Source organism: Phocoena sinus, chromosome 3 (genome assembly GCF_008692025.1).
Source record: "Phocoena sinus isolate mPhoSin1 chromosome 3, mPhoSin1.pri, whole genome shotgun sequence".
NCBI classification, from domain to species: domain Eukaryota; kingdom Metazoa; phylum Chordata; class Mammalia; order Artiodactyla; family Phocoenidae; genus Phocoena; species Phocoena sinus.
The window spans coordinates 26,670,805-26,697,416 of record NC_045765.1 but is presented as its reverse complement, the minus strand read 5'-3'; the positions used below and the strand labels follow the sequence as shown (position 1 = coordinate 26,697,416).

Sequence of the window (26,612 nt, the reverse complement as noted above, 5' to 3'; positions counted from 1 at the left end):
CATGGCCCCAGAAGGCAGGGTGCTTACAGTCTTGTTGGTGAGACAGTAAGTATGCCCATGGAAATATGACCAAGCGCTGCAGCCACTGTAGTGAGTTCAGAGCACAGAGAAGTTAGGATTTATGACTGCCTAGGTTCGAACCATCTTATGGTTATATTACCTCTGGTAAAGTTACTTAACCACTCTGAACTCTGTTTTTCTCACTGTAAAATGGGGTACTAATAAGACCTACCACAAAGGATTTTCCTGAGGATCAAAATGAAATAATACGCATAAAGTAGTTAGGGTAGTGTTTAGCAAGCATTTCATAAATGTGAGCTTTTATTTTTGTTCTCACATTCCTATGATCTGGGAATATCCAGAATATTTCACAGAAGAGGCACATCTGGGCTGGATCTTGTCTGCCTTACTGGTGACGTATTTCAAGGTCTAATATTGTCTCCAGCACACACTAGGCACATAGTAGGGTCACAATAGTTGACCCTTGGAAGTTGAGCAGGGCAGTGCTCAGCAATCTGCTGGCGGCTCCATCAGTGTGCTGACAATCGTTGTCGCCCGCTTCCCCTTTCTCCTACCTACATTAATTTGTACTGCCTACTCCCTTTTTGTAGACCTCATCTCCTCCAAGTCGTATCGTCCAGAAGAAGGCCTCTCCGTGGGTTTTATAGCCAGCAGGGCACATCTAATCCTGATGTCCAGCTGGCCATGGAACTCCAGTCCCAGGAGTCTGCTGCACCCCTAACTAGAATCCAGAACCACTCGAGAAGGGTCAGGGGCACTTGGGGTGGGCCGTGCCCTGACCCTGAGCTGGAATCCTCTGATACACTCTAGCCTCTTGGTGCATGGAGCCCTTGTGTGTTGTGAGGGAAGCAGCTTAAAGGCTCTGGGAGAATGGCTTTTTCACTGCTTCTAGGGGAGGAATAAGGACTCCCTTCTTCTGGCCACCTCTTTTATCTCCATCTTCAAGTTTTGACCAGTAGAATCAACTACATCCCATGAATCACAGCCCAAAGGGGAATGGGATTCAGGGAGGCCCTCTCTCTACCTTCGGCATTCTCACTGGAAAGGGCGTGTCCACCTCCAGTTCCCTCTCTCATTCACATCATACAACCTGTGGGCATGGGTTGGTTGTCACACTGGAGTGTTCTCAGCTTCGGATCCTCCTGCCTCAGAGCTACAAGGTGGCTGGGCAGTTAAGGATAATGACAGCCACACAACTGACATTTATTAAGGACTCCTATGGACTGAGGCCCTGGGCCACCGGCGCTGCACCTCATTTCATCTTCACACACGGCTCATCATACCGATGGGGCAGCTGAGAGTACCAGAGGCAAAGCAACACGCTCAAGACCACAGCAAGGGAGAGTAGCAGAGCGGGAATGTGCCCCCAGGCAGGCTTGCTCTAGCTGCTGCAGGAGTCTGTGTGCACCTTCCATTACCGCATCCAGTCCAGGGACTGAGGTATATGGTGCATAGGTTTATTCAGGACACGAAACATAGGAACTCTCCGTTGCCTCCAGTAATGAGGATTTGTTCTGTTACACGAAGAGAAGTAGGAAACTGGGAACCTGGTCCAGTGGCCGCAGTGAGCTTCCCATGGAGCAGTTCTCAGGGTAGCAACCTCGGGTATCCTCGGGTACCAAGCTCCCTTTCTGCCAGCTTCTTCCTACTCACAGCAGCTGACTTCTCTTGCAGCATGGCCTTTGCTTCCTTGCAGAATTATCTGCTCGTGGCTTCTACTCAGGGCAGGGTTCGTTGCATTCTCCCTGGTTGTCCTGCTTTTGAACTGTCTAAAAGGGCTTGATTTACTACTGGCCAGGCTTGGGTGCCCCCGCTGGTACCCAGATGATTACCCATGGGCTTCTAGTCAGCCCATGGAAGACTGCCTGAGTCGAGTGTTGGTTCTGGGCCCTCTCAGAACCCTGTGGGCAGGGCAGCAGGATAATGGGGACTAAGTGGGAAGGGGCTCTGTGCCTTGTGGGCATGCGTAGGAGCATGCCCAGTGCCAAAACACCATGCAGGCTGGCCTTCAGGGGAGCCAGTATATCTTTCTGGTTAATTGCAAGGGCTTTAAAGAAAGACAGACCCGAGATTGGGTGGACTCTGCTGCTTATTAGCTGTGGGAATGTGGGGAAATTTTTTGATCTTTCCAGGGCTCAGTTTCCTCTTCTGTTAAATGGGTGCAACAGTAACACTTCCTTCAGTTTGTAGGATTAAATGAAACAAAGTCTGTAGAGCACTTGGCACAGGGTATATGCATGAAAACATGAGACTCCCATCATTGTCTTTATTAACAAGGTGAGCTCACAGCTTGGGTTGAACAGAATTACAGAGATTTCTTTGTGAACAGAATAGCATGGTGGTTAAATACCAAGGTTCTGAAGGCAGCATAACTTTGTTTAAATCCTGGTTCCACATGTATTGGCTGGGTTCTTGGGAAAGTTACCTAAACTCACATCTCTAAAAGGCAAACAGTATCTAACTCGGAGAGTTAATGTGAGAATTTAAAAAGGTGGGGGAAAAACACAGAAGAAATCCATGCAGAGTGCTTAGCGCAGAGCCTGGCACATCATTGGTAACCATGACTGTGATTATTATTAATTTTTTTAGAGGCTGCTAAGCATCACGGATGAAATGCAGGAAATGTTAGGTTGATATTTGATCATGAACTTTGTTTTCAACACTTCAAGATCATTTTTGAAAGTAACAGAAAAAGTTGAGTGTGTTTTCATTCTAACCCACTTCAACATATTAATGCTTGGGCTTTAAGTACAATTATTTTTTTTTTTTAAGAATACAGAAGACATACTTTTCCAAACCCATAGGTGGGAAACCAAAGTTAAGTGATATTCTGATTTCCAGAGGGTGGCTGCAGAAGAATCCAGAGAGAGGGAGGAGCCTTGATTTACTTCAGCCCCTATCTGCCACCAGTCCCCGCATCAGCACAGGGAGCTAATCATTCCTGGTTATTGGGCTGGCCTTTGTGAGCCAGAGGAGGTTTAGGTTGACAATCAAAATAATAACTGTTATGGAAACTACTGAGAATGTGTAAAACCCCTCATTTTGGTATCATATTAGACTGTCTGAGATGTTTATACATAATATGACAGCCACTCAATGCATTTCCATCTGGAGAATCAGATACTAATCTTTAAGAAGAAAATATAGATGTTTCTTCAAAGACATATTAGCAAATGACAGAATAACAAAACCAAAGAAGTCTCACCTTGTGGCAGCCTGATGGGGTGGAGGGTTTTGTGGGATTTGTACTTCCTGTCTTTACATGGTCCTGCTGGCTGCAGCTTGTCCTCTGACTGTCCATTTTGCTGTCGGTGCCTGCCTTTGGAAGAAGGATTAAGCAACCCAAAGGGGTCTGGGCGGCCATAGCTACCATGTTACCGTTGTCACCACGTGGCAGGCACTGTGCTCAGCACGTACCATACATTTGCCATTACACCCTGCGGGGACCCTGCGAAAGGGGTTACATCGCTGCTGTTTCACAGAAAAGGAGACTTAGGTGTCAAACACGATATTAACGTGTCCCAAATCCACACAGCTGGGAATTGGCAAAGCGAGAAATCACATCCAGTTGTGTGTGTGTGTGTGTGTGTGTACAAATTTCGTGATCCTGATAACAGGATGCACTGCCTTCTTGGTTCAACAAATATTTATAGGTGAGGTTTTCAGAGGTGATGAAGAAGAGAGCCCAGTGCTACTGAAAATTAGTCCTTGGGCCACCTTTATCTATATGTCTTAGGTAGGTCTGTTTGCTACTTTACATTTAAACAAGGTTTTGTAGCTTTCAAAGCTTTTTTTATGTACATTTTCCCTTTCTGGCTTCTAACAGATGGGTGTTATACAAAGTCGAATAATGAAGTGCTGATCTTAAAAACAAACAAACAAAAAAAACAAAAGAAAACAAATATTTAGTGTTTAACGAACACCTAGCCCAGCTTCCTAACAAGCAACGCATGATGTAGCACGTGCTATAGTTGCCCTTCCCACACTCGTGGCCCACCCAAAATATACCTGCAGCTTCAGTGGACATTTCCCCACGCATCCTGAGAGCTTCCTACTTCTTTCATTCTTTGGGCTTTCTCTGGCTACAGGAGAGTTCTCAGCCCACCTGCAGGGCAGGCCAGAAGTGCTAGGGACTTAATGTCCGTAAGAGCAACTTTCAACCATGGGGGGGCTGGTATTAATGGGTAACTAGCCCAGGACACTTCTGATGCTCAAGTATGTTCGATACAGTCTAAACTCAGAAGTTCCCATGTAGAATTGAGTCCCAGTTATTACCCAAAGCAATAACCTGCTGATAAACACTTCCTTTTACTGGCTTCCCACGGGTAGCCAAATAGACATTTTCCCTGGACCAGCCACTCAGTAGAGAAATTATTGATTGTCCACTGTTAATCAAAGATTATAGACAGTAGTACAGGGAAGATCTGGCCCCTGCCCTTTTAGATTTTACAAACACACACACACAGTGGAGACTTGGCCACAGTTGGGCATGTAGCAGCTTGGGAGGTGACTGCAAAAATCCAGGACAGAAATGATGGTGACTTGGTTCGGTCAGTGGCAGTGAGTGACGAGAAGTAGTTGCATTTGGATATATTTTGAAAGTAATGCTAAGAGGTTTTGCTGACAGGTCAGGTGTAGGATGTGAGAGAAAGAGGAAAGTCGAGGATGCTAAGTACCCCTACCCCTTGAGCAACTGGAAGAATGGAGTTGTTTTCAGCTTAGGTGGGAGGATGACAGAAAGAGGGCAGGTAATGGAAGTCAAGCTCTTGACATGTATGCTTGAAATGCCTATTAGTCGTCCAAGTGAAGGTATAGAGCAGAGAGCTGGAATGCAAGCTGGATCTCAGGGGAAAGGCCAGGGGTGAAGATATAAAATTTGGGACTCAAAAGGCATGTAGATTGGAGAGAAGATGAGATCATGGAGGGAGTCTCTCATTTCAAGGAAAGCACAGTCTAGTTGGAGGAGACAGTCATTACTGAGTCACACAAATAGCTCATTCGCAGACCATGATGAAGTCTGGAAAGGCAGTTGTACTGACTGTCCTCTGGGGGCCTGAAAGATGCAGCAGACCCTGCCCTGAAACAATTAGAAGGAGGGGGCATTCTATACAAAGGAAGAATACAGCTATGAACTCAGAAAACAACCAGAAGCACAAAGTAATAGTGAGAAATGATCCTAGCAAAGAAGGTGGGGTCCAATCATGGAGAGCATTGATGGTCAAGAGAAAGAGTTTAGATTTCTCCTGTGGGCAGTGGGGAGCCACTGAGGTGGGTGAACGACAGGATTGGAACTGTTCCGTAGGGCAACTCACTCTGGAGGCTGAAAGAGAGAGAGATAAGAAGAGGCTGTAAGATCAGAGAGTAGGGAGGAAGGAGAGGAAGGGATGGATGGGAAGACATTCAAGAAGAAACACAATTTGACAAGAGGTAACAAAACGTTCAATACGTGTAAGATTTGATCAGCATTACCATCTCGAGAAGAAGAGTGGAGAAGAGGTATATATGGGAGGTGCAAGGCACACATAGAAGAGTGATCATTGAAACACTGTTTATAACAGAAAATGCTGAGAAGCAACGTAAAGGTCCATCAATAAAAGACTGATGCAATACGCTGTGATACATCTATACAATGGAATGCCCTTCAGTGATTAAAAGGGATGATACAAAGCTGAATTCACTGGCATGAAAGGAACACACAATTTATTGTTGAGTAAAAGAGGCTGTGAAGCAGAATTTATCGTTTAACCCCGTTTATCAAAATGCTATCTTTATAATATCATTTGTGTATATATGTCTAGGGAGACCTTTGAAATTATGTTCGTCAAAATGTCAGTGATGGTTTTCCCCAGATGATAGGATTGCTGGTGTGTCGTTTGTTCGTTTATTTATTTGATTTGGGAGGAGGCAATTTTTCTGTCTTCCTGCATGGCATGAATTTTCTGACACAGGCTTGTAACAGTTTAAACAAGAGACAATACAGATTTTCTAAAGGAAGTCAAACAGGCAGGGCAGGGCAAACATGGCCTCAGGTCTACAGTGAGAGCAGGTGTTAATGTGGGTCAACGAACCTCTTCCTTGGGTCTTGGGAACTAAAGGAACTTCAGTCTGAAGCATGGGGGAGGAATGTCTGGGGTAGCGTGCTCAGATGGCCTGGTGACCTTCTGCCTTCTTCCAGGGTCTTCCTGAGAGCTATCAACAAGTTTGCAGAAACCATGAACCAGAAGTTCCTGGAAAACACGAACTTTGAGTTTCAGGTGAGTGTGAAGCGCCAGACTTGCCCTTGGAGTGCCCTGGCCGGGCTGCTCCAGCAGTCTGGGCTAACTGCTCCATCAGACACATCCCAAAACACTCGGAAGCTATGCCTGTGTCTCTGGGTGTTTCCACAGAGCCATGGCGGGGAGAGGGGAGGGAGGGAAGTACTCAGCGTTTGGAACCAGGCCCTTGATTAAATAGGCATCAGCTGAGCAGCATATGCAAATGTGACCGTATGATGTATCTTGTGTTGAAGAGGAGACTTGCATTCATTCATTGTCAAAGTGGGTGCCACCTTTTAAATATGTATTAACTTTTTTTTTTTACTTTTTTGTTCACTGGAGCCTAGAAAAGCAGCCATTCTCAGATACTGAAAGATAAAGCTCACTAGTACATTTCTGTGACTTTCTGATTCCTCCAGAAATCACTTTTAGTGCTCAGACAAGACCTGGGGACTCTGTGAGGTTCAGGGGCCTCAAAGCATGCCCCTGGGGCAGACAGGGCGACACATCTGCTCAGGGCCCAGGCAAGAAGAACCAACTCTTCAAAGCCTTGTGGACAAGTTCAGGTTGCTACCTCTGGCTGGAGGTGTGAGAGGGGAGACCCTTAAAAGGGGATCCCCCCTCCAGGGAAGCCTCTGACCCCCAGGATCTCTCACAGCACAAGCTGAGGGAGTGGCCAGCAAACTGGGGCGATGGCTTTTTCTGCCTGCTCGTCTGGGGTTTCAGTTCCTGTCTGGGCTCTGGCCTCTGGCCAGCCGAGGACCCTCAGGCAAGGCCTGGACTGCAGACTCATCTGTAAAATGCTCAACAACACCTCCCCTCGCTACCTCGTAGGGTTTTTCCAGAACGGGAACGTACCAAGGCACTTGCTAGGGGAACTCACTTGTAAGGAGGGTTCCAACAGTTTCCGATCAGACACTTCCTCCTCCAAGAGGCCTCCCCTGCCTGATTCCTCTCTGAAGGTCCCCTAACAACCCCATGGCCACCGTGTATCACCACTTAGCCTGCTGTAGTCTCTTCATAGCACTCCGTGCTATCTTTCTTATTTGCCTACATGCCCGTTCTCTTTCTTTCCTCTGGTAGAAGGTAAGCTTCGGGAGTCGGGAGTGTGAAGACCTGTACTCACAGGGAATCTATGCTGTGTTCCTGGCACATAGTAGGTCTCCTTGGGGAGGTGATGCCTGGGCTGAGGTCTGTGAGATCCGCTCTGCTAGACAGCACCGGCCTATAAATACTTAATAAATGTTATCTTTGAATAAGATTCTCTCCCACTACCTTGCATTTAAATCAGGCAACTGAACTATAACGATAATGATGATGAAAAGAATAGCTGCCATTTCCTGACAGCAGTGTACATGCAGATCTCACAAGAAGCACTTTACGTGTTATCTTTCTCAGTCCTTACAACTACCCGACAAGGGAGTTACTATGACTCTTATTTTCTCTGCTGGAGGGATGTGGACACTAAGACTCCCAGGCAACGAGCAGATAGCCTGAAGTCGCACAGCGTGTCAGTGCAGAGGTGGGACGAAAGCACAGCAGTGGCTGGCACCAGAGCCTGCAGATCACTGCAGCCACATGCTAGAGATCGAGTTTCATCACCACGTTGGGTTGACTGCTTGGCAGGGTCTGGGTGAGAGTTATAAGTCTTTGACATGGAAACAAAACATGTCACTTTGGCTGTTTGAATCAGGACAAGTGTTTGATCCCCTTCCAAATGTGGCCCAGGTGCCTGCAGGCTCTGGTTACGAGTACGATCAGGGAAGTTAATAAGGCCATTGCTTTTTTGGAGGGGCAGCTCAGAAGAACACACCTAGGGGCCAGTGGCAAGGCAGTGTTTGGGCCATAAAACTGTTGGCTGGTTTGTTCATCTCTTTCCGTGGGCTTTGGTAATTATAGCCTCGGACCTGATTTCCTGACTCTGGCTCTCCTCCGTGGTCTTAGGGCGGTACTTTGCCAGAGAAGCTCAGCTTTAGTCCTTCATGCCATTCTTTTAGGTTTTATCCAGTTTTCCTGAAAGAAAATCTGCATCTGAGAGTGCCCCAGAGAAGTGGGGGTTTCGTACATGGAAGGTTTGAGCTTATGAGCTGTGTGGCTTTAGGCAAATTACTTCACCTCTCTGTGCCTCGGTGTCCTCAGCATCAAATCATGACACTAATAGCAGCTACTTCACTGGATTGTTGAGAGGATTCAGTGAATTAATTCGTGTAAAATACCTAGAAGAATGCCGGGAACATGGTAGTTAATAAATGGTTAATAAATGTTAGCTCATTATAATTACAATAATTATCATTTTGATGTGATGATGATGACGGTGGTGGTGGTCCTAAGTGTGTCAGGTCTGGGAACCCACGTGTCAGTCCTCAGCAAACAGGACAGTAGGGAGGCATCTTTCTGGTCACCACAACACTGCCTAGGGCTGTCACACCCACAAGATTTGTAAAACGGGAAAGTGGCCAACATTACAAAATGAAATAAGTCTCCTTTTCGAATGAGACTTCCACAGATATTTAGTGGGAAGCACTCAAGAACAGGATCATTCTTCAAACTTATCTTTGTTCTCCTACCTTCTCCTCACTTGTGTGAGAATGGATTTGTTCTCTGTACCCTGCCTGGAACACGCCTTGCTTTCCTCTTACCGTTTCATTAATTATGCATTTAATATCAGCAGGAACAGCATCCACCACTAAGCGCAGCTGCCCTTGCCAGCTGCTGCCCAGAGGAGGGGCAAGTACAATGAGATTAGCCCTAATATCTTCTCCAGAACTGTGGTTTTATGATTCAAAGGGCAAAAAGCAAGGAGCTCTGTGGGTGCCGTTCTGTAGGTGACAAGACCTGGGAATTAGAAAAATGATGCTTCCTGCTTGGGGCTAAAAAAGTTTGCATTCCCAGGCCCTATTCAAGATGCTGGGCCTTGAGATTCACATCTGTTTGCACGGTCAGGGAAGACCAAGAGAGGATTTCGAGTTTAACTCAGTGAGAATTTTTGTTTAAGAGCAATGCTCATGGGTCCAGGCTGTTGCAACATGCCTTGAGAAACTCAGAAGCAAAACAGAGCACTGCCCTGCCTTCAAAGATCTTGGGGTCTCAACAGCAGACTATAAATCCATCTTCTAGCATCCAAGCTTTTGAAGAAGGTGACTAAGCTTTATTAGGCATCGACTTAGGGCATTTTGATCCTTAATCATGACCCTATTAGGTTGGGATATACCCATTTTACTGGTGAAGAAACTGAGCTTCAGAGAAGTGGTTGACTTTCCTGTTAAAGGTCATCTAACTATTAAGTGGGTCTTCTGGGATTCAACCCCAGGCCTGTCTGCAACACCCAAGCTCTTTTCACTCTTCTGTACTGTCCCTTAGGAACAGGGTGCCTTTCGGATCTAGGAGACAGCTCTATGTAGCTCCAGAAACAGTCTGCCCTTGTTAGCTTTTGCTGGCCGTGGGACAGGGAGCTCTTCAATGATTGGCTGCAGAATTAGACTCTCCATGTTGGAAACTCTGATTGGTCCAGAAATCAGTGGTTGCACTTCAGATGTGTTCTTTGGCTCCAAATAATTTTTTTTCCATCTTAGGTGGCTGTGTGATTGCTACTAAGACCATTCTCTCTACTTGGGAAGCTGTAATTGGCTCTGCCTTTGGTAATTCCAGCCTTAGTCTTGAGGCATTTCTGAATCAGCTTCTGGGCACCAGACCACCTTGGGATCATTTTTAAACCTGTACTGGAGACCCTGTGAAATGAAAAGCTTCCAGAATATTCCCAGCCGTTGGTGGAGGAATGAGGGCAGGCTTGGTCTTTATAATGGGAAATGTAACCAGTGATGGCAAAAAACATGAGAGAGGGAGCACAGACACAGAGGGAGCACTCCTTGGCGCCTTGAAGAGGCCCACAGCACTACCCACAGGGAGGTCATGGCAGGACGCCTCCACCAGGCAGGAAGATGGTCACGTGCTTGGGGGCAGCTTCTGCGGCCCTGCCTGCTTCAGCTTGAGGACCCTAGACAACCTCTGGACTGATGTTCCCAACCTGAATCTGTAGTTGGAAACTTTTACTCCCAGAATCAATGGCATCTTCAGAATGGCCCTGGCAGCTGGGCCTTTGCACCACAGAGGTGGGTGTGCCGACTGCATTTCAGCAACCCTGGGTGTTGGGTCTTTTTTTCTTTTTTAAATAAGGATTTGGGGTAAATAATAATTCAAGGCCATTGAGAAAGAAATTTATAGGATCAGACATTCTTGATGTCTCTGCTATAAAGATACCTGATGAACCAGTGGAAAACTCAACCAACGACAAAGGCTAAGAAGAACCAAGAGAGAAGAAGAAGAGCAATTTTAGCAGAAGAGCAGAGTGGTTAAAGAATGCAAGTTCTGGAGACAGATGCACTTGGATTCAAATGCCAGCTTCATCATTTTGTAACTGTGTGACTTTGGGCAAGTTAGTCAACCTCTCTGGGCCTCAGTTCCCTGTTCTCTAAAATGGGGAGAATCATAATACCAATAGCATAGTTTCTGGGGAGGATTTAACAGGAACACATGCGGCATGCTGGGCTCATTAATGAACTCATTCAACAAATATTTCCTGAGTACACGTTGGGTTAGACATGATCCTAGACACTGGATATACAACAGGGAATAAAAAGATGAGTTTCTTGCTTGCAGGATGCTTACATCCGGTAGAGGACACAGAAAATAAATTCGTTCTGCTTAAAATATGTCATGAATCCTGTGAACAGGGTGTAATGAGGGCAAATAATGGATGGATCTAGTTTAGTCCAGGCAGACTGGGAAGGCTTCCCCTGGAAGTGATTTTTGAACTGAGATCAAAAGACTGAGTAGGAGTTTACTAGGTAGCAATTTCCTCATTTTGTCCTTATAAGTACCCCCTTTAGATACTATCTAAAGTCTCAGAGAGGTAGGGTAACTTGCCCATGACAGTGGAGCCTGTAATTGGATTGGAATTCTGGAAGGTGACCTGACGGTATCTATGAAAACAAACAACAAAGACAACACAAACAATAACAATATCTGCATAGACCCTGTGCCTTAGCAGTTCCACGTCTAGGAATGTATACTACATAACAGTCTCTCATGCATAAAGATATATAAACAAGGATGTTGATTACAGCACCAATGCTAAAGAAGAAAAAAGTTGGAGTCAAGCTAAATGTCTATAAATAGGAAATTGGTTACAATTAAAGTACATTCTTAGAGCAGAAGACCATGCAGCAGTAAAAGAGAATGAAGCAGATCTGTATATGCTAATGTGGAAACATCTGCAAGAAATATTGATGAGAGAAAAAAGCAAAGTATAGCAGACTATTAAGAAAAGATGTCTATACATATGTTTGTTTATACACAAAAATTTTTGGAAGGATATCCAGGAAATTGTTAGCAACATTTTCTTCTGGGGAATTAGACGAGGGTCCAAGGTAGGATGGAAAATAACTTTTGATTATTTAATCTTTTCAATCATGTAATTTCTTTCACTGTGTGTATATTACATTTATAATTTTTTGAGAGTTAATTAAAAATAGCTGAATTCTAATTACACCCACTAGCGGTATGACTGGGTGGTTGTTTAATTTATCCGGATCTCACTGTTTACATCTGCGAAGTAATAGATTTGGACCAGATGACCCTTAAATTTATTCCAGCTTTAACCTTCTTTTGTCCTACGATTTCAAAATATGAAATTCCCAATCAGAAATCACCTTACTTCTTCCCCGGGGAAAAGGAACCTGTGTGTTTTGCCAAAGATTCTGTGGCTTCTCTGAGCCATCCAGGCTGGGCTGTTAATAAAATGCCACCAGGCAGCTTGGGCCAGGGAGGAAAGAAAAATCTGGGATCTTTTGAAACAACTGGAGAATCTCTCTAACAAAATGGTGATCAATAAATAAACATTTTCTGGAGTACAACTGTATTCAAGCCATCGTACTGAATTTAGCATTAGGGATACAAATAAGTAGAAGCCAGAACCCTTGGTACTGGTGGAACTTACAATCGGAAAAGACAGGGCTTACAAATGCTCTACGACCAGTACTTACAACAATCCTTTATGGTAGTTACCATTATTTTTTCCATTTTACAAGTAAGGAAAATGAGGCTCAGAAAGGTCAAGTAGCTAGCCAAAGACAGCTCAGCTAGTAAGAGAGAGACTGGTATCCATTCCCTAGTCTGTGAGACACTGATGCATGTGCTCTTAACCACTGGAGGATCCTGTCACGGGAAGTGAGTGGAGCACAAGGTCAGGTGCGGAACGATGGACCCATGTCTGTGGTTGCACCTACTAAGTGCTCCTCAAATCCGGAAGGGCTGAGCGGACCTGATGTGCTCTGCCTTCTGGGAAGGCCTCATGAAGGAAGTGGGTCTCGAACTGGGCTTTGATGAAAGGATGGAAGTTAGATGCTGCAGGTGTGGGAACCACTGTGAGCAAAGCCACGGAGGCCAAGACGCTTGTGTTCTATCTGTGAGTCTGAGCAGATCAGCCCCTCCCCCCTCCCCAGGCAGTTTGCTGAGGGAGATAACACTGGAAATTGCCTGAAAAGCCAGGTTAGTTCATTTGGTTCTGATTCTTCAGGAGCAAGAGTCAAGGAAGGTTCAGGCAAGAAGTATCATGAGTGCCCAGCCGTGTCTAGTTGTGGCCACTGCTCAGCTCTCAGGCACTGCACAGAGCCACTGACCATGACGGCCTTCCCTCAGTTCCAAAGTTGGACCCACAGAGCCTCATGGGCAGGACTGGGCAGGGGCTGTGGGTGAGACACTTAGGGGCAGCATTTCTGATCCACTAGGAAGAAGCAGCACTGGATCTATGGTCTCATGGTCCACGAAGATCTTCAAGGAGAGAAGTCAAAAGAAAATCAGGTGCACTCCTAAGTATATACCCAAGAGAACTGAAAACATACATCCACACAAAAACTCATATGTAGATGTTCATAGCAACGTTATCCGTAATCGCCAAAAGGCAGAAGCAAACCAAATGTCCATCAGGGATAAACAGAATGTGGTACATCCATATATATTTATACCCAGAATAGTATTCAGCAATAAACAGAAATGAAGTACTGACACCTGTGACAACGTGGATGAACCTTGAAAACGTCATGCTTAGTGAAAGGAGCCAGACACTAAAGAAAGGTCACATATTTTCTGATTCCATTTCTATGAAATGTCAAAACCACAGAGACAGAAGTAGCTTTGTGGTTGCCAGGGGCTGAGGAGGAAGGAAGAATGGAAGTGACTGCTAATGGGTGGATGGTTTCTTTTTGGGACAATGAAAATGTTCTAAAATTAGGTAGTAGAACCTTGTGAGTATACTCAAACCCACTGAATGATATACTTTAAAAAGCTAATGTTATGATATGTGAATTATATCTCAACTTTAAAAAAGAAAATCAGGAATGTGTGACAGAAAACCTTTTTGAAGGACCAAGTCAGGTAGAATAGAGGCTAGCAAGAAGCTTAATTAGATTTGACAGTGTCTAGGTATTCTCAAACATGGTTGGGAGAGGGGGATTTCTGGAATTATTCTCAAAAGTGATACCAATTCAACTTACTTTGTCACATACCTATTTCCTGTGGTAAGCTGATTATTCTTATGAAATCCCCTAAATTCAGGAATTTTTCACCCTAGAAATAACCCATTCCATGTCCTATGACCAAGTTTTCCCGTTCCTTGGCTTGTGGTTCCATATCCTGGTCTTAGACGGGAGGAGGTGCGAGCTCTGGGCTTACGCAGACCAAAACAGTACATTTTCAGAACCTGCAAGTCATGGGGACGTCAGGAGGAAGGACAGTCAGAGTGGCTGAGAGACGCCAGGAGGAAGGACAGTCAGAGTGGCTGAGAGACACCCTGACCTTTACTGTGTTTGGATAAGCGAGGTTACTACGGAAACAGAGGAGCCTGAGATCTGATTCTCAGGGTAATGGGCAGTTTTTGGAGGACCTTGAGGAAGGGAGTGATACGATATGATCCTTCCGGGTTCTGTGTGCAGAGTTGACTTTATGGGGGCCACAAGCCAGGAGGTCACTTCACTGCACCCCTGGAGAGACTTGGTCTTTTTGGACTCTGGGAGATAAAGTTTCAAGTAAAAGAAGGAAAGCTCATTTCCTCAACAGAGTATGAGCTGCACAAGGGCAGGGACTGCTGTCTGTATAACCATTGCCCTATCCCCACGTGATGACAATGCCTGGCCCATTGAAGATGTTCAATAAATACGTGTTAATGCATCCTCAGCTAAAGACTGATCACAGCGTGTAGAAAGAGACTTGAACGTCAATCAGAAGGCTTGGGTTTAAATCGCAGCTCTGCTGTATGTTTAACAAGCTGTGTGACCTTAGGCAAAATACTTAAGCCCTCTAAGCCTCAGTCTCCTCAACTGTGAAATGGGCCTAATAATGGCTACCAAGTTTTGAGAGATCAAAGGAAGGATGTGTGGGAAAGTGCCTGGCCCATGGTAAAATGAAGGGCTTGTTTTGCTCCTTTCTGAAACTGGAACCACAAGCCCAAATGAAAGTAATACTCTGGGCAGCAGTAGGGGCTTTATCAAGGGTAGAGCTGCCTTTCATTTAGTCTTGGCCATCTGAAACTTCCGATGAACATCTTTGAGTGAAGGATGAAGGTCTCACTGGCAGGTGATTTCCCCAGCTGGTGTTAACCCTCCCCTTGCTAGTCAATGTTTAGAGGAGGCTGGAAGTGTGTGGGCTTTGTCCAGCAAAGCTGCCCCCCACCTGCTCCTTGCAGGACCATGGCATCTCGTAATAATTGCCCCTGAGCCCTGAAGGCACCAGGTTGAACAATTTGCTTTGGTACCAAAGGAGTCACTACAATAATGAAAAGAATAATAGGGCAAACCAGTGCTTTGGAGCTCTTACTGAGATTCATGCCCTTTAAACACATCATCTTTACCATAGCCCTCTGCAGTGGATACACAGGTACCCCTTTTGCAGATGGGTTCACTGAGGCTCAACAATACCTTGGTTTGGGTCTCCATCTCGGTTCTGTAGCCTGTGTCAATATCACTGTCACTGCTGCTAATCTTTGGAGCCCTTGCCCTGCGCTGCACACTTTACCTGATCTCTTTCACCATGAGCCGTGGAGTGGGTTCTAGTATTAGTCTCTTCATTTAGCACCAAGAGATCATGTACATGTGACGGTTATGACAAGCTTACCTGTAAACTTGGCCCTCAGTGGTTCTTGAACTCAAATTAGCATTGCAATCACCCAGAGTACTTGTGAACACACGGATTTCTGGGGTCCGATTCAGTAGGTCAGGGGTGGGTCCAGAGAATTTGCATTTCTAATGAGCTCCCACGTGCTGCTGGTGCTGCTGGCCAGAGCCACACTTCAGAACCATTGAACTAAAGAGAAGGAAAAGGCAACATATTCTAAGATGGAATAGGTTGCAGGCTGGTCCTCTGAGCTGTCGGGTGAATTAGGGAGGACTTCCGTAGAGGCTGAGAGGCTCTGAAATACTTAATCCCTCATCACCCTCTACTTCTAGGGCAGAGAACCAGCTCACCAGGGCACCCAGCTGGGGCGACTTGTCTTTCAAAAAAACAAAATGAAGCAAAACAACAACAATGAAAAAGCAGCCCTAAAATCTTCCTCCTTGCCCAAATCCTGTTGTCAGAGAGAGGATGTGGTCGGCACCTAGAGAAATCCATCAGTTATCCTCGCTCTGGCCGGGATGTTAATTTCAGAGTCAGTGCCAGTTAGAAAATTGCAGCGCACAGAATTAAACTGGTTCTGCCTCGGTCTTCTGCCATCTTCATAAATTATTCACATTACCCAGCGTTTAATATGCTTTCCCACTTCAGACCCTCTCCGTGACTGTTCTCCACTCTTTCATTTACAGCTGTGGAACAACTATTTTCATCTGGCGGTGGCTTTTATCACTCAGGATTCTCTGCAGCTGGAGCAGTTCTCACACGCCAAATACAACAAAATCCTGAATAAGTAGGTTGCATTTGGATCTCTTGAAAGCGGGGTAGGGGTTCATGAGAATCTCTGAGGTGGTGACTGAAGCAGACATTTTTTGTTCCTCCTAGGTACGGGGACATGAGACGGCTAATTGGCTTCTCCATCCGTGATATGTGGTACAAACTTGGTGAGTAGGCACACACAACCAGACAGACACCATCTGCACAGGCCAGGCTCCTTCTTGAAGACCATCCGTTAGAGGGCCATGGGGGCTTCAGCAGTGGGAGCTTGAAATAATAGTCTATCGCTGTACGCACCCCGGGTCCTTAATAAGTGCCTGATGAGAGAGGGTACCCATCCCCCAAATCCCACCCCCCAAAACAGCTGTGTATCTGCTTCTCCTTGATGCCCCTGAGGGGTTAAGAACTCAAACTGGACTTTACAAGAAGGAGAAAGAGCACGACTGCTGTGGGAGTACACGTCACACGCGTGCTTTCTGCTGACTGGTGGCCGTTCTGCATCCTGCTTCCTATGTGATGTAGTGATCTACAAAAGACCCTCCAACTGCATGGGGGAGAATTGTTTCCATGGAAGACGAAGGTCTTTTGCGGTATGTTTGAGCTGAAACGTGACCCCAGAAGCTGTCCCTGCTTCGGTGAGCTGCAGGAATCCTGTGTGAGCTGCGTGGCATCTGTGGGAGGAAAGAAGGGGAGATGGAGTCTGCCAGGCATTTAGGGAGGGTCTGAGTCAGACCAGGGCTAAGGAGCTCTTTATCTAGTCTTCATATCACCTCCTGCAAGATGGAAACATTACCTGCTCCTTTTACTGATCAGGAAACTCAGAGAGGGAAGCAACTTGCTTGAGATGAAACAGTGGCAAATCCCAGAGCTTGGTTTTGATTCCACGAGGCTGGGGGCCACATACCTCGCCCAAGGCCTGAATCCTGCTCCATAAATAGGTGCGGAAAGGATGAACGGGTGGATGGATGGATGAATAAATAGTAACAAGTAATGAACCATGTTCACCTCCGAGCTTTGTGCGCCCTCCTTGACCCTGCTGCCGAATCGCTCTGCCCTGGGCCTGGATGTGGGCCCTCTTCAGTCGAGCACTTGCGGTGCTGTGCCCATCTCTTAGATTCAACCTATATCACCTCCCCTGACTTTGCTTCTCGCCTCCCCAGACATCTTAGTGTCTTTCAGTTCCCATCTGATTTCCTGGACAGCCGTTCCTCACCCTTTCCAGCAAGGCCCGTTCGTTGTGGGGAAAGCACAGTGGATATCAGCCTGGGTTTTGTGTCTGCTGGCAGCAACTCAACTCAGGCCAAGAGCACATACTGGTAACAGGAGGGTTGTGGACTGGCTCACAAAATCAAAGTGAGAGCTGGGGAACCAGGCCCAGAACAGACTCTACATCTCTGCCTGGGGCCTTGCCCCGTCATTTACATGCTATGAGGCCCAAAGCCAGGGGACTGAGTGACACTGGGCCTAACCTGGGGAAACAGCATCTTCTCCCAGGGTGCTTATGAGGGTCGTGAGAACAAATACTGGGAGAGTGAGGCCATGGAGGCCACACCCATGTCAGAGTTTTTATCATTATTTTCACCCTCGTGCCATCAGGAGGGAGCCTAATTTTCCTGTTCTAGCTCAGTAGTCATCAAAGCCAGGCCTGTGTCACTAAGGCCTGAAGGGCAGGGCCCGGGCAGTGCCCAGGCAGGTAATGTAAAAGAGTGAAGGGACTGATGTATGTTAAACCCACAGAAATCCATAAAGCAGGGTGCTGTCAACATTTGGGGTTGGATAATTCTTTGTTGTGGTGGCTGCCCTATGTATTGTAGGATACGTAGTAGCATCCCTGACCTCTAGCCACCAGATGCCTACCCACCAGATCCTCCTTAGTTGGGTTAACCAAAAAAAGTCTCTAGACATTGCCAAATGTCGTGTGTGTGTGTGTGTGTGTGTGTGTGTGTGTGTGTGTATACAGAATTACCCCCATTTGTAAGCCACTATCATAAATAAATACCATCTCTGCCCTGTTTTTCTAGAACAGCATACCTTTCTCACTCTATCTTTTGTTTTTCCACTTTGGATAATGACAGGGATGTAAGAAATACTTTACGTTTCCTTCACCATTACCCTGCAATAGGGAAAAACAAAAAAGCATAGTGCAAGTGAAGGCCGACCTGGTAGCCAGCGTCTGGCCTCAGGGGTCAGGATTATAGGAAGGAGTAGGTGGGCCTGCAGCAGAGTGAAGCAGATGTGCCCCAGCTGAAAGGGACAGTTGCTGTCCTGCTCTGGTTGACCGCCGTCCTTTTACAATGCAAGGCCGACATTGTCACATCTTCCGTTTTTTCAAAAGAAGCCAGGAAACATAATTTTTAAATGCATTTTCCAATTTATGAATATTGGTGATAACTAATTGAAAGTTTTTAAAACATTGAATGTGTCCAGTGAAACATGGGGCCCAGATTCGGTTTGCATATGAGTTTGCATTCTTTGCTTTACAACAGCAAAGAGGAGGTAAAGCCGTGGTGGGCTTCCTTTCCCAGATCTACATATCAAGCTTTGCCAGAATTGCAAAGCAGGGATCTGTGCTTTGTTTGTTTCTAGTTCTTCCACACAGCCTGCTCTTTTCTGAATGTCCTTCATTGCCGTTGTTTTGCACACAGAAGATTTTATTTAGATATAGATTATGTTTTGGCAGGCGTTCCTGTGTTCCCAATTATGCTGATGAATGAAAAGATGTTACCAAATATTCCACCTGCTTAGAATCACAGAACATCAGAACTGGAAGGGCCCTTTAGAGATCATATTGTCCAGCATTTTTCAAACGTTTATTTTTAGCTGAGGACCAATTAAAAAAAATATCCTGCTCAACACAGAAATTGGATGAAAGCCAAGCTATTCTAATTGAAGTCGAGTGGGGGGCCCAGAGCCCATTATAATGGGCCTCTCCTGAGCTCCCATGTAGACCCCTGTGGATTTTCTGGGGAGAAATCCTGAAGTACTTCAGAGAATAGTTTGAAGCTACAGGTCTGGTCCAACCCACCATTTTACCAATGAGGAAACTAAGGCACAGAGAGACAAAGAGGTGTGTACGAGATCCTGGAGTGGGTTAGAGTTAGATTCAGGACAAGTACCCTGGCACGAGTGTTTGTCCAGAAGCATCACAAACTTCTTGATGTATTCAAGTACCTGTAGGATGAATTAATGTAATTAAAAGATATACTTGTTAGGGTTTGGGGGTTGCAAGAAAGAGATGCTGACTGTGGCTGCCTTAATCAGGGAAGGTACTTATGGGAAGGGGAAGGGGAAATGGGCTACGAAGGGTAGGGCCAGAGACACTCAAGGATCCACGACAGGTGGTGTGACATTGCCTTCAGAATGTTCCATCCCAGCATCACTCTGCTAAAGGTCCAGTCTCCAGGGGACACCATTCTATTGGCCTTCCTTGGATGACCTCTCCATCAAAGCCCCCACCAAGCCTACATCCATCAAGGGAGGCAGAATTTCCCAAAGTAAAACGTTCATGGAGTTATGAGAGGTCAAACAAAGGCACAGATGTCCACAGCAGAAAACAAAAAGTAAAGGATGCTGCTGGCAAGGATGGCGGAGGCTCCAAGGAAGAGGAAGGTATATCAGCCTGAAGGGGTTTTCCTGCTGCTAATTAGTTACATGGCTGCCCTCTCTTTGCCTATCTCCTTCAGGGATAAGGGGAGGCAGAGTGAATGGATGGTTCCCCATCCCCACCCTACTCGGTGTTCTGCCAGATGATGTCATTAGCACACTTTCTCTAACGTGCTAATGAGGTTGATCTGCTAATCCACCCCAGGACTAAGCACTGTGTACATGAGGGCCCAGTGTAGTGAGAACACTGCCTTGGGTAATGATGGGTTTTAAAGTGCAATTCGTGGAATATCCAAGACAGAGTGAAACTTAGAAGCCATCTGTGGCAGACGAGGCTGAGTGCCCACACAACAGCCATTCCATCCTTCTTCCTGGCTAAGTGATCCCTGATTTTTTTTTTTTCATGGTCACAATTTGCTCAGTTAACAATGACTTATAGCAGGTGATGGCCATGTGACCCCACTCTAGCCAGTGAGAATCAGAAGAAATAAACTTCCTGGGGCTTCAGGAAAACATTTTTTTCCCAATTAAAGTAAAAGGAAGGGGGACAAATTCAATGAGCACAACACATTTTTTGCCCATAGTCTTTCCCCCTCTTCCTTTCTGGGAAACAGTAAGATGCCTGGAGGTGTGGTAGCCAACTTGAAGCCATGAAGACAAGAGTCACACCCTAAGGATGGAGGAGCAGCTCTGGACTGACCATCTCTGGCTTCTTGTTAAGGAAGAAAACTAAAGCAGAACTTATTCAGTTTAGCCGTGGTGATCAGATTTCTGCTACATCCCTATCTGATACATACATCATCTAATTCAATGCCTTGATTTTACAGGTGAGGTCACTGAGGCCCAGAGAGGCACAAGGACATTCCCAAGGTCAACAACAAATCAGTGACTCAGCTGAGGCAGAAGAGCCAGACTCTTGACCTCAAGTCCAATGTTCTTACTAATAATTTGTTTCAGAACATGCAGATTACTTTCCAAGAGTATGAAATAGCCAACTGCGTTTTTCAAAGACTGCTGATAATAAGTAAATCATAATGCATGTGAAGTTTTAAACTTTGTTTTAATGCCCAGTGCAGTCAGGGCATCATCACCATGATCGTCAGTATCATCATCTTTTCCTCATCAGGAGAGATTTGAGCAACCCTGTGATTATAAGATAGCTAATTGCAAAGATAATCTCAGGCTGGAAGATTATTCAGGGAAAAGTCTAGACATCTGTGTGTGTGTGTGTGTGAGAGAGCGTGAGCGTGCTTTTGTGAGACAGGGTACATGCAGGGAGGTCTTTGTGGAGAGAAGGACCATATGTTGGTACTAGGACCCAGCCACTAAAGGGTTAATGCCATTTGAGTCTTTGAATCCTGGGATGATGCCAAATATAATGTACTTTTCCTGATAACGTAGCATCTTAACATTTGATTTCTGCTTAGAGTGAAGCAACGCACGTTTTGCCAAAATAACTGTACTTAACCATCCCACGTTCACTTGGGTTAATGCCGGTCTGCTGTGTTAACAGTCTTCATGGGAAAGTGAGACAAATTCCAGCGGCTGGCATCATGGCCTCACACGTGGGGAGGTCACTCCCGGCAGAGCTGTGAGAGCAACTGCACCGTTACTTTTTAAGCATCTGTGGGGTGCCCAGCTTGGTGCTAAGCTCCAGGGAAGGGCGGGAGAGTTGGGAAAGTATAAGGCACAGTCCCTGCCCTGCCTGGAAGAGCCTACCATCCAGCTCTGAGAGTAGAGCAAACTAAGAGTTTAAAGAACAAAGTAAGAGCGTGTTCTTTAATGTGAAATGTGTGGTGGAGACTCAGGAGTTCAGGCAAACAGGAGGAGGAGGATGGCTCTTTTGAGTAAATGGCTCTTGAATTAGACCCCAGGGTGGTCAGAACTGAAACAGAGGGGAACGGGGGAGGGGCAACTATTCCAGGAGAGCAACCAGCCTAAGCAAGCTTGGCTTCTTAGGGTTGGGCAGAAGCTGCTGGGAAGAAATAGGAAATGGGATTAGAAAGGCATCCATCCATCCACCCATTCATTGATTCATTTAACAACAAATATTGAGCACTGTGATAGGCAGAATAATAGCTTCCCAGAAATGTCCAAGTCCTAACCCCCAGAACCTGTGTATAAGTGACCTTACATGGCAAAGTAGACTTTTTAGGTGTAATTAAGGATCTTGAAGATGGTAAGAGTATCCTGGAATATCCACATGGACCCAGTGCAATTACAGTGTCCTTATAAGTCAGGAAAGGAGGCAGGGGAGTCGGAGAAAGATTAGAAAAAGCAACACCATTGGCTTGAAGATGGAGGAAGGGGCCATGAACCAGGGAATGTGGGCGACCTCTAGAAGCTGGAGAAGGGAGGGAAACAATTTCCTCCTTAGACCCTCCAGAAAGAACTCAGCCCTGAGTTCTTAGCCCAGCGAAACCCATTTCAGACTTCTGACCTCCAGAAGCATAAGATTAATCTGTGCTGCATTAAGCCACCGTCTGTGGTGATTTATAATAGCAGCGACAGAAAATGAAGACAAGTACCCTGTAAGTGCCAGGCACTATGCCTGTAGCTGAGGCTACAACTGAAAACAGTTGTAGTTAGAGACATAGCCCCCAACCTCAGGGACTTTGCACTGAATAGTAACAAACTAATTGCAGAGCTATTTAATTATGGTTGCAAGGGGACGTAGCTGTAGAGCAGAAGCTGGGGGCGTCCAGAGAGTGTGTAAAGAGCTCCTGCCTAGTGAGTGAGCTGAGGGGGACTTGAGGAACGGGGAGAACCCTGAGCTCCAAAGCAGTGCTGTCCTAAGGAACTAGCATGTGAGCCACCTGTCTAAATTCAAATTCTCTAGTGTCCAAATTTTTTTTTTAAGTATTTAAAAAGCAGTGGAATTCGTGTTAACAATATGTTTTATTGAACCCCATATTCCAAAGTGTTATCATTTCAACATGTAACCAATATAAAACATTACTGAGATATGTTACCTCTTTTTGGTTTGTTTTCCAGAACTCTTTTCTTGGAAATCTAGTGGGTTTTTTTCACACTTACAGCACATCTCAGCTCGGAGTAGCCTTATTTCAAGTGCTCAAAGACACATGTAGCCAAGTAGCTTCCATACTGGATAGAGAACGAGTAAGATTTACTTGTGGAGGCGGTGGTGATAGGATTCAGGGTGGTGATGGGGTCAGGGAGAGGGAGGGAAGAGCATGGTGGGCAGAAGGGCGCAGTGTGCAGGCCTGAGGAGGGGGAAGCAGGGCGAACCGGAGGAACAGGAGGCAAGCCAGTGGAGGGAGGCTGGGGTATGGAGACGGAGCATCGGGCCAAATGGGCCTGCAAAGCAATGGGACCCATGGAAGGACTGTAAGCTGTGGACCAACATAATCAGACTGGGGCTTTTCAAACATCTTTGAGAACAGATAAGAACATGTTTCGATAGGATAGAGAAGGGTTTAGAGGGTGGTGAATGTCAGCCATGGGAGATAAGATACGTCCAATCCGACCTTCCTCCCATGCCAGCGCTTTACTCTAGAGGTGAACAAACAAACTGACTGGACTGAGAAGTTCCATGAAAAGCCCCAGGGGGCTCCATGAGGTCGGACCCGGTGTTCTCACGTTGCTTTTTCCAGAACCCACCCTAGGCTGAGCTTGTACTGCTCAGCGTCATCAAAATCAGCACCGACACTTCCTGAGCCTTTCTAATGAGCCAGACCCCGTACAAACTAATTGCAGAGCTATTTAATTATGGTTGCAAGGGGACGTACAAAGCCCTTTGTTTTAAGCTTCTCAACAATTCTTCCAGACAGGGATTATGATTATTATCTCCATTTAACAGATGAGGTAACAGAGGCTCAGGGACATTAAGTGACAGGCACAAAGCCACACGGCCTGGAGCGGCAGTAGGGGGACTTGACCCAGGTTATCAGGCTCAGAGATTCTACAGGGCCCGGAGGGAAGCCGGGGCCGGGCACGTTCTGGGTAACGAGGAGAGAAACAACCGCCTGTCTTAGAGCAGTGCTGGGAGGGAGATTTTCCAAGCCTGGGAAGGTGGAGCAGAGATCTGTGTTCTTTCTTCCTCTTTTGAAGTGAATGAGTGGTCTTTCCTGAGCAGCCCGGCTTTATTTCAGAGTCCCCAAGAGGCTTGCGGGACGCTGAAATCCAGGGGGTGGTAACTTGCCCTCATCCCATTCATTTCAGGGTCTGTGCCAGCCCTGGCAGGGCCTCACGCTCTCAGCTCGAGTGCCCCTGGTGCCCTGTCAGCCCCCTGAGGTGAGCGACTTGCCCACCTTTCATTCTCAGCCTGGTTCATGGGATTGTCTCCTCCCTTCCTTCTTCCTTTTTTCTTTCTTTGTTTCTTTTTTGCCAGGTCGCCTTCTTAGTGCCCTCAAACCCTTGGCCTGCAATCTCACGGTCTCTTCCTGAGAGGTGTTATAGACAAGGCCATCGCACAGACTGGAAACTGAGGCCGGAGAGCACAGGGGACTGCTTTCCACCCGCACACCTAAGCTCTTCCCTGTGCTCTCATTACCACCAGATCCTTTCCTGAAGCCTGTGTAACTCGGCATTTGGATTTATCCTGCTGGCTTATAGGCACTTTGTATCTGTTCCCAGTGAGAGTCAGCTTCCATTATGTGAAAAAGACCCTCTCGCCCATTCCCTTCCTTCCCTTTTTTTGAAAACAGCAGCAGACGTGTCCCTCGAATGAGGAATTTTTTTTTTTTTTTCCCCAAATGAGTTTGCATTCACTTAGCCACAAATGCGTTCTCTGTGTTTGTGTGCATGTGTGGGCATCTATGATTATAAAGGCACACATTCAGATTACTTGAACACAAAATCCAATGCGCTGAAATTCCATTTTTGATGTAAATGAATAAACTTTCTTTCTGGAGCATTGTAAGTGCCGTTGAAATCACACTGCCTTTAGGGAGCAGCATCTCTTTCTCTCCTCTTTCCCTATTCTTCCAAACATCTCTTCCACTGAATGCAGGTCCAAAGTGTCTAAGAAGTCCCTGGTCTATGGCATGTCCGCTCTTTATTTTAAACCATCTTAAATATATCCTTATCAGACCCAATGCCCTCCAGTATTCTAAAGGCCTTTGTTGTATAAGCAATTTCTCCATTCCATGTGGCTTATCTGACAGTTTCTCATTTACCCTCTACTTATTATTGCAGTCGACTTTGAATTTTAAAACTCCACTGAGGGTTTAAAGGATCTTGAAGGACTAAATCAGAAACCTAGATTAGCAGTTACTATAAACCTTCAGGAAAGCTCGTTTTTTTTTCCCCCTTTTTTTCTGTTTGGATCAATGTGAAGGACAATCCAAATACATCCTATAATGAAGCTGATATCCTGGTTAAGTGTCTTTATGTCTCACTCAGCTCTCTGCCAGCCGTCATCATTTCATTCTCACTAGCCGAAGATATTCCGAGGATGATGCCTTTTTTATCCGAATTCTGGGGAAATACTCACTCCAACCTTAAGCCTCATTTAGGCTGAATTAAAATTCATTTTCTTGCCGCCTTCCCGCTGGCTCCTTTTCTCAGCTTTATTCGAAAGCCGCGGCGCCAGGCTGTGCGCCGTACCGCCTGAGTTTCTGCACCCCAGGAGCTCTCTCCCCGAGGCGGAGACCACCAGTGTGCATCCTGACAATGGGGAAAACCAGGATGGGCTTCTTAGGTTCTGAAACTCAGGAAAAGAAAGACGCGGCTGCTGATGAAACACCTGGGTGTCAGCTCAGTGATAGGGTTGCTGGGATAGCCTTGCCCATGCTGCCTAGGAAATCCCCGCAACTCTTAAGTGCCCCTCTCTTTTCCCCTCCACTGCCACATCTAATGTGTGTATTCTGAGGAGTCTGATCCGTCCTGCTCAACAAGGCTGCCCTTCACGGTTCGTTTTGGCCAAACGTGACAGCAGCAATAGCTAACGCTATTTGAAGTGTGCCACGTGCCAAGCACCGTCCAGGGTGCTTGATAAATAATAATTCATTTATTCTTCACAACAACCCTATGAAATAAATGCTGTTATTCTCTCCCGTTACAGAGGAGGACACGGAGGCCTCAAGGCGTCAACTTGCCCAACATCACATAGCTAGTTGATGGCAGAATCCATTTACATAATTCAGGCAATCTACATCCAGAATCAGTGCCCTTAACCACTGGGCCACACTACCCCTCCCTCTCGGTGCTGATTCTCCCGGGCTCTGGGCTAAGTATACACAGACATATTTTCACATGGTCTTCTCAACAGGTGGGCATTGTGATTGCATTTTTATAAGACACATATCCAAGTCACATAGCCAGTGAGTGTAGGAGCTAGACAAATTTATTTCCTCATTCAGCAGACATTTACTGAGGATCTAATGTGTTCTATGCTCAGTGCTGCAGATACAACAATAAGAACAGACATGATCTCTACTCCCACAAAGCTCTCTGTGGGGGAGGCAGACATTTATCAAATGAAGCCATCATTGCCAAGTTGACTAAGAAGACAGACCACCAACCAGTGCAGTATCTGACGTAGCTGGCAGTGGGGTGGGCATGCAGTAGGGCTTTTCTCAGCCTATCCATCCATGAGAAGCCAGGTGGTAATGGGCAGATGTTGGGGAAAAGGCAGGGGAAAATATTACCAACAAAGGAGCCGTGTGTGCACGGGTCTGGCAGTGAGGAAACAAGGTGAGCTTGTGACAGTGGAACCAGGCCAGTGTGGCAAGAATGCCAAGAGCCAGGGGAGGGGACGCAGGAATGTCTTGAAATGAGGCTGAAGAAACAAGAACTTGTAGTTTATCTGACCGTAAGCGATGTTTTAACTCCCGC

At 46.1% G+C, this 26,612-nt stretch overlaps 1 protein-coding gene across 1 annotated transcript in view; it reads left to right on the top strand.

Annotated features, from left to right (window-relative positions):
- Positions 1 to 26,612, top strand: part of DOCK2 (dedicator of cytokinesis 2) — a 408,621-nt gene that overhangs the window by 320,156 nt on the left and 61,853 nt on the right. The window contains exons 30-32 of the mRNA XM_032626471.1: positions 6,197 to 6,275; positions 16,127 to 16,227; positions 16,320 to 16,378. Coding sequence (XP_032482362.1) covers positions 6,197 to 6,275; positions 16,127 to 16,227; positions 16,320 to 16,378 — 239 coding nt within the window. The remainder of the gene's footprint in view (positions 1 to 6,196; positions 6,276 to 16,126; positions 16,228 to 16,319; positions 16,379 to 26,612) is intronic.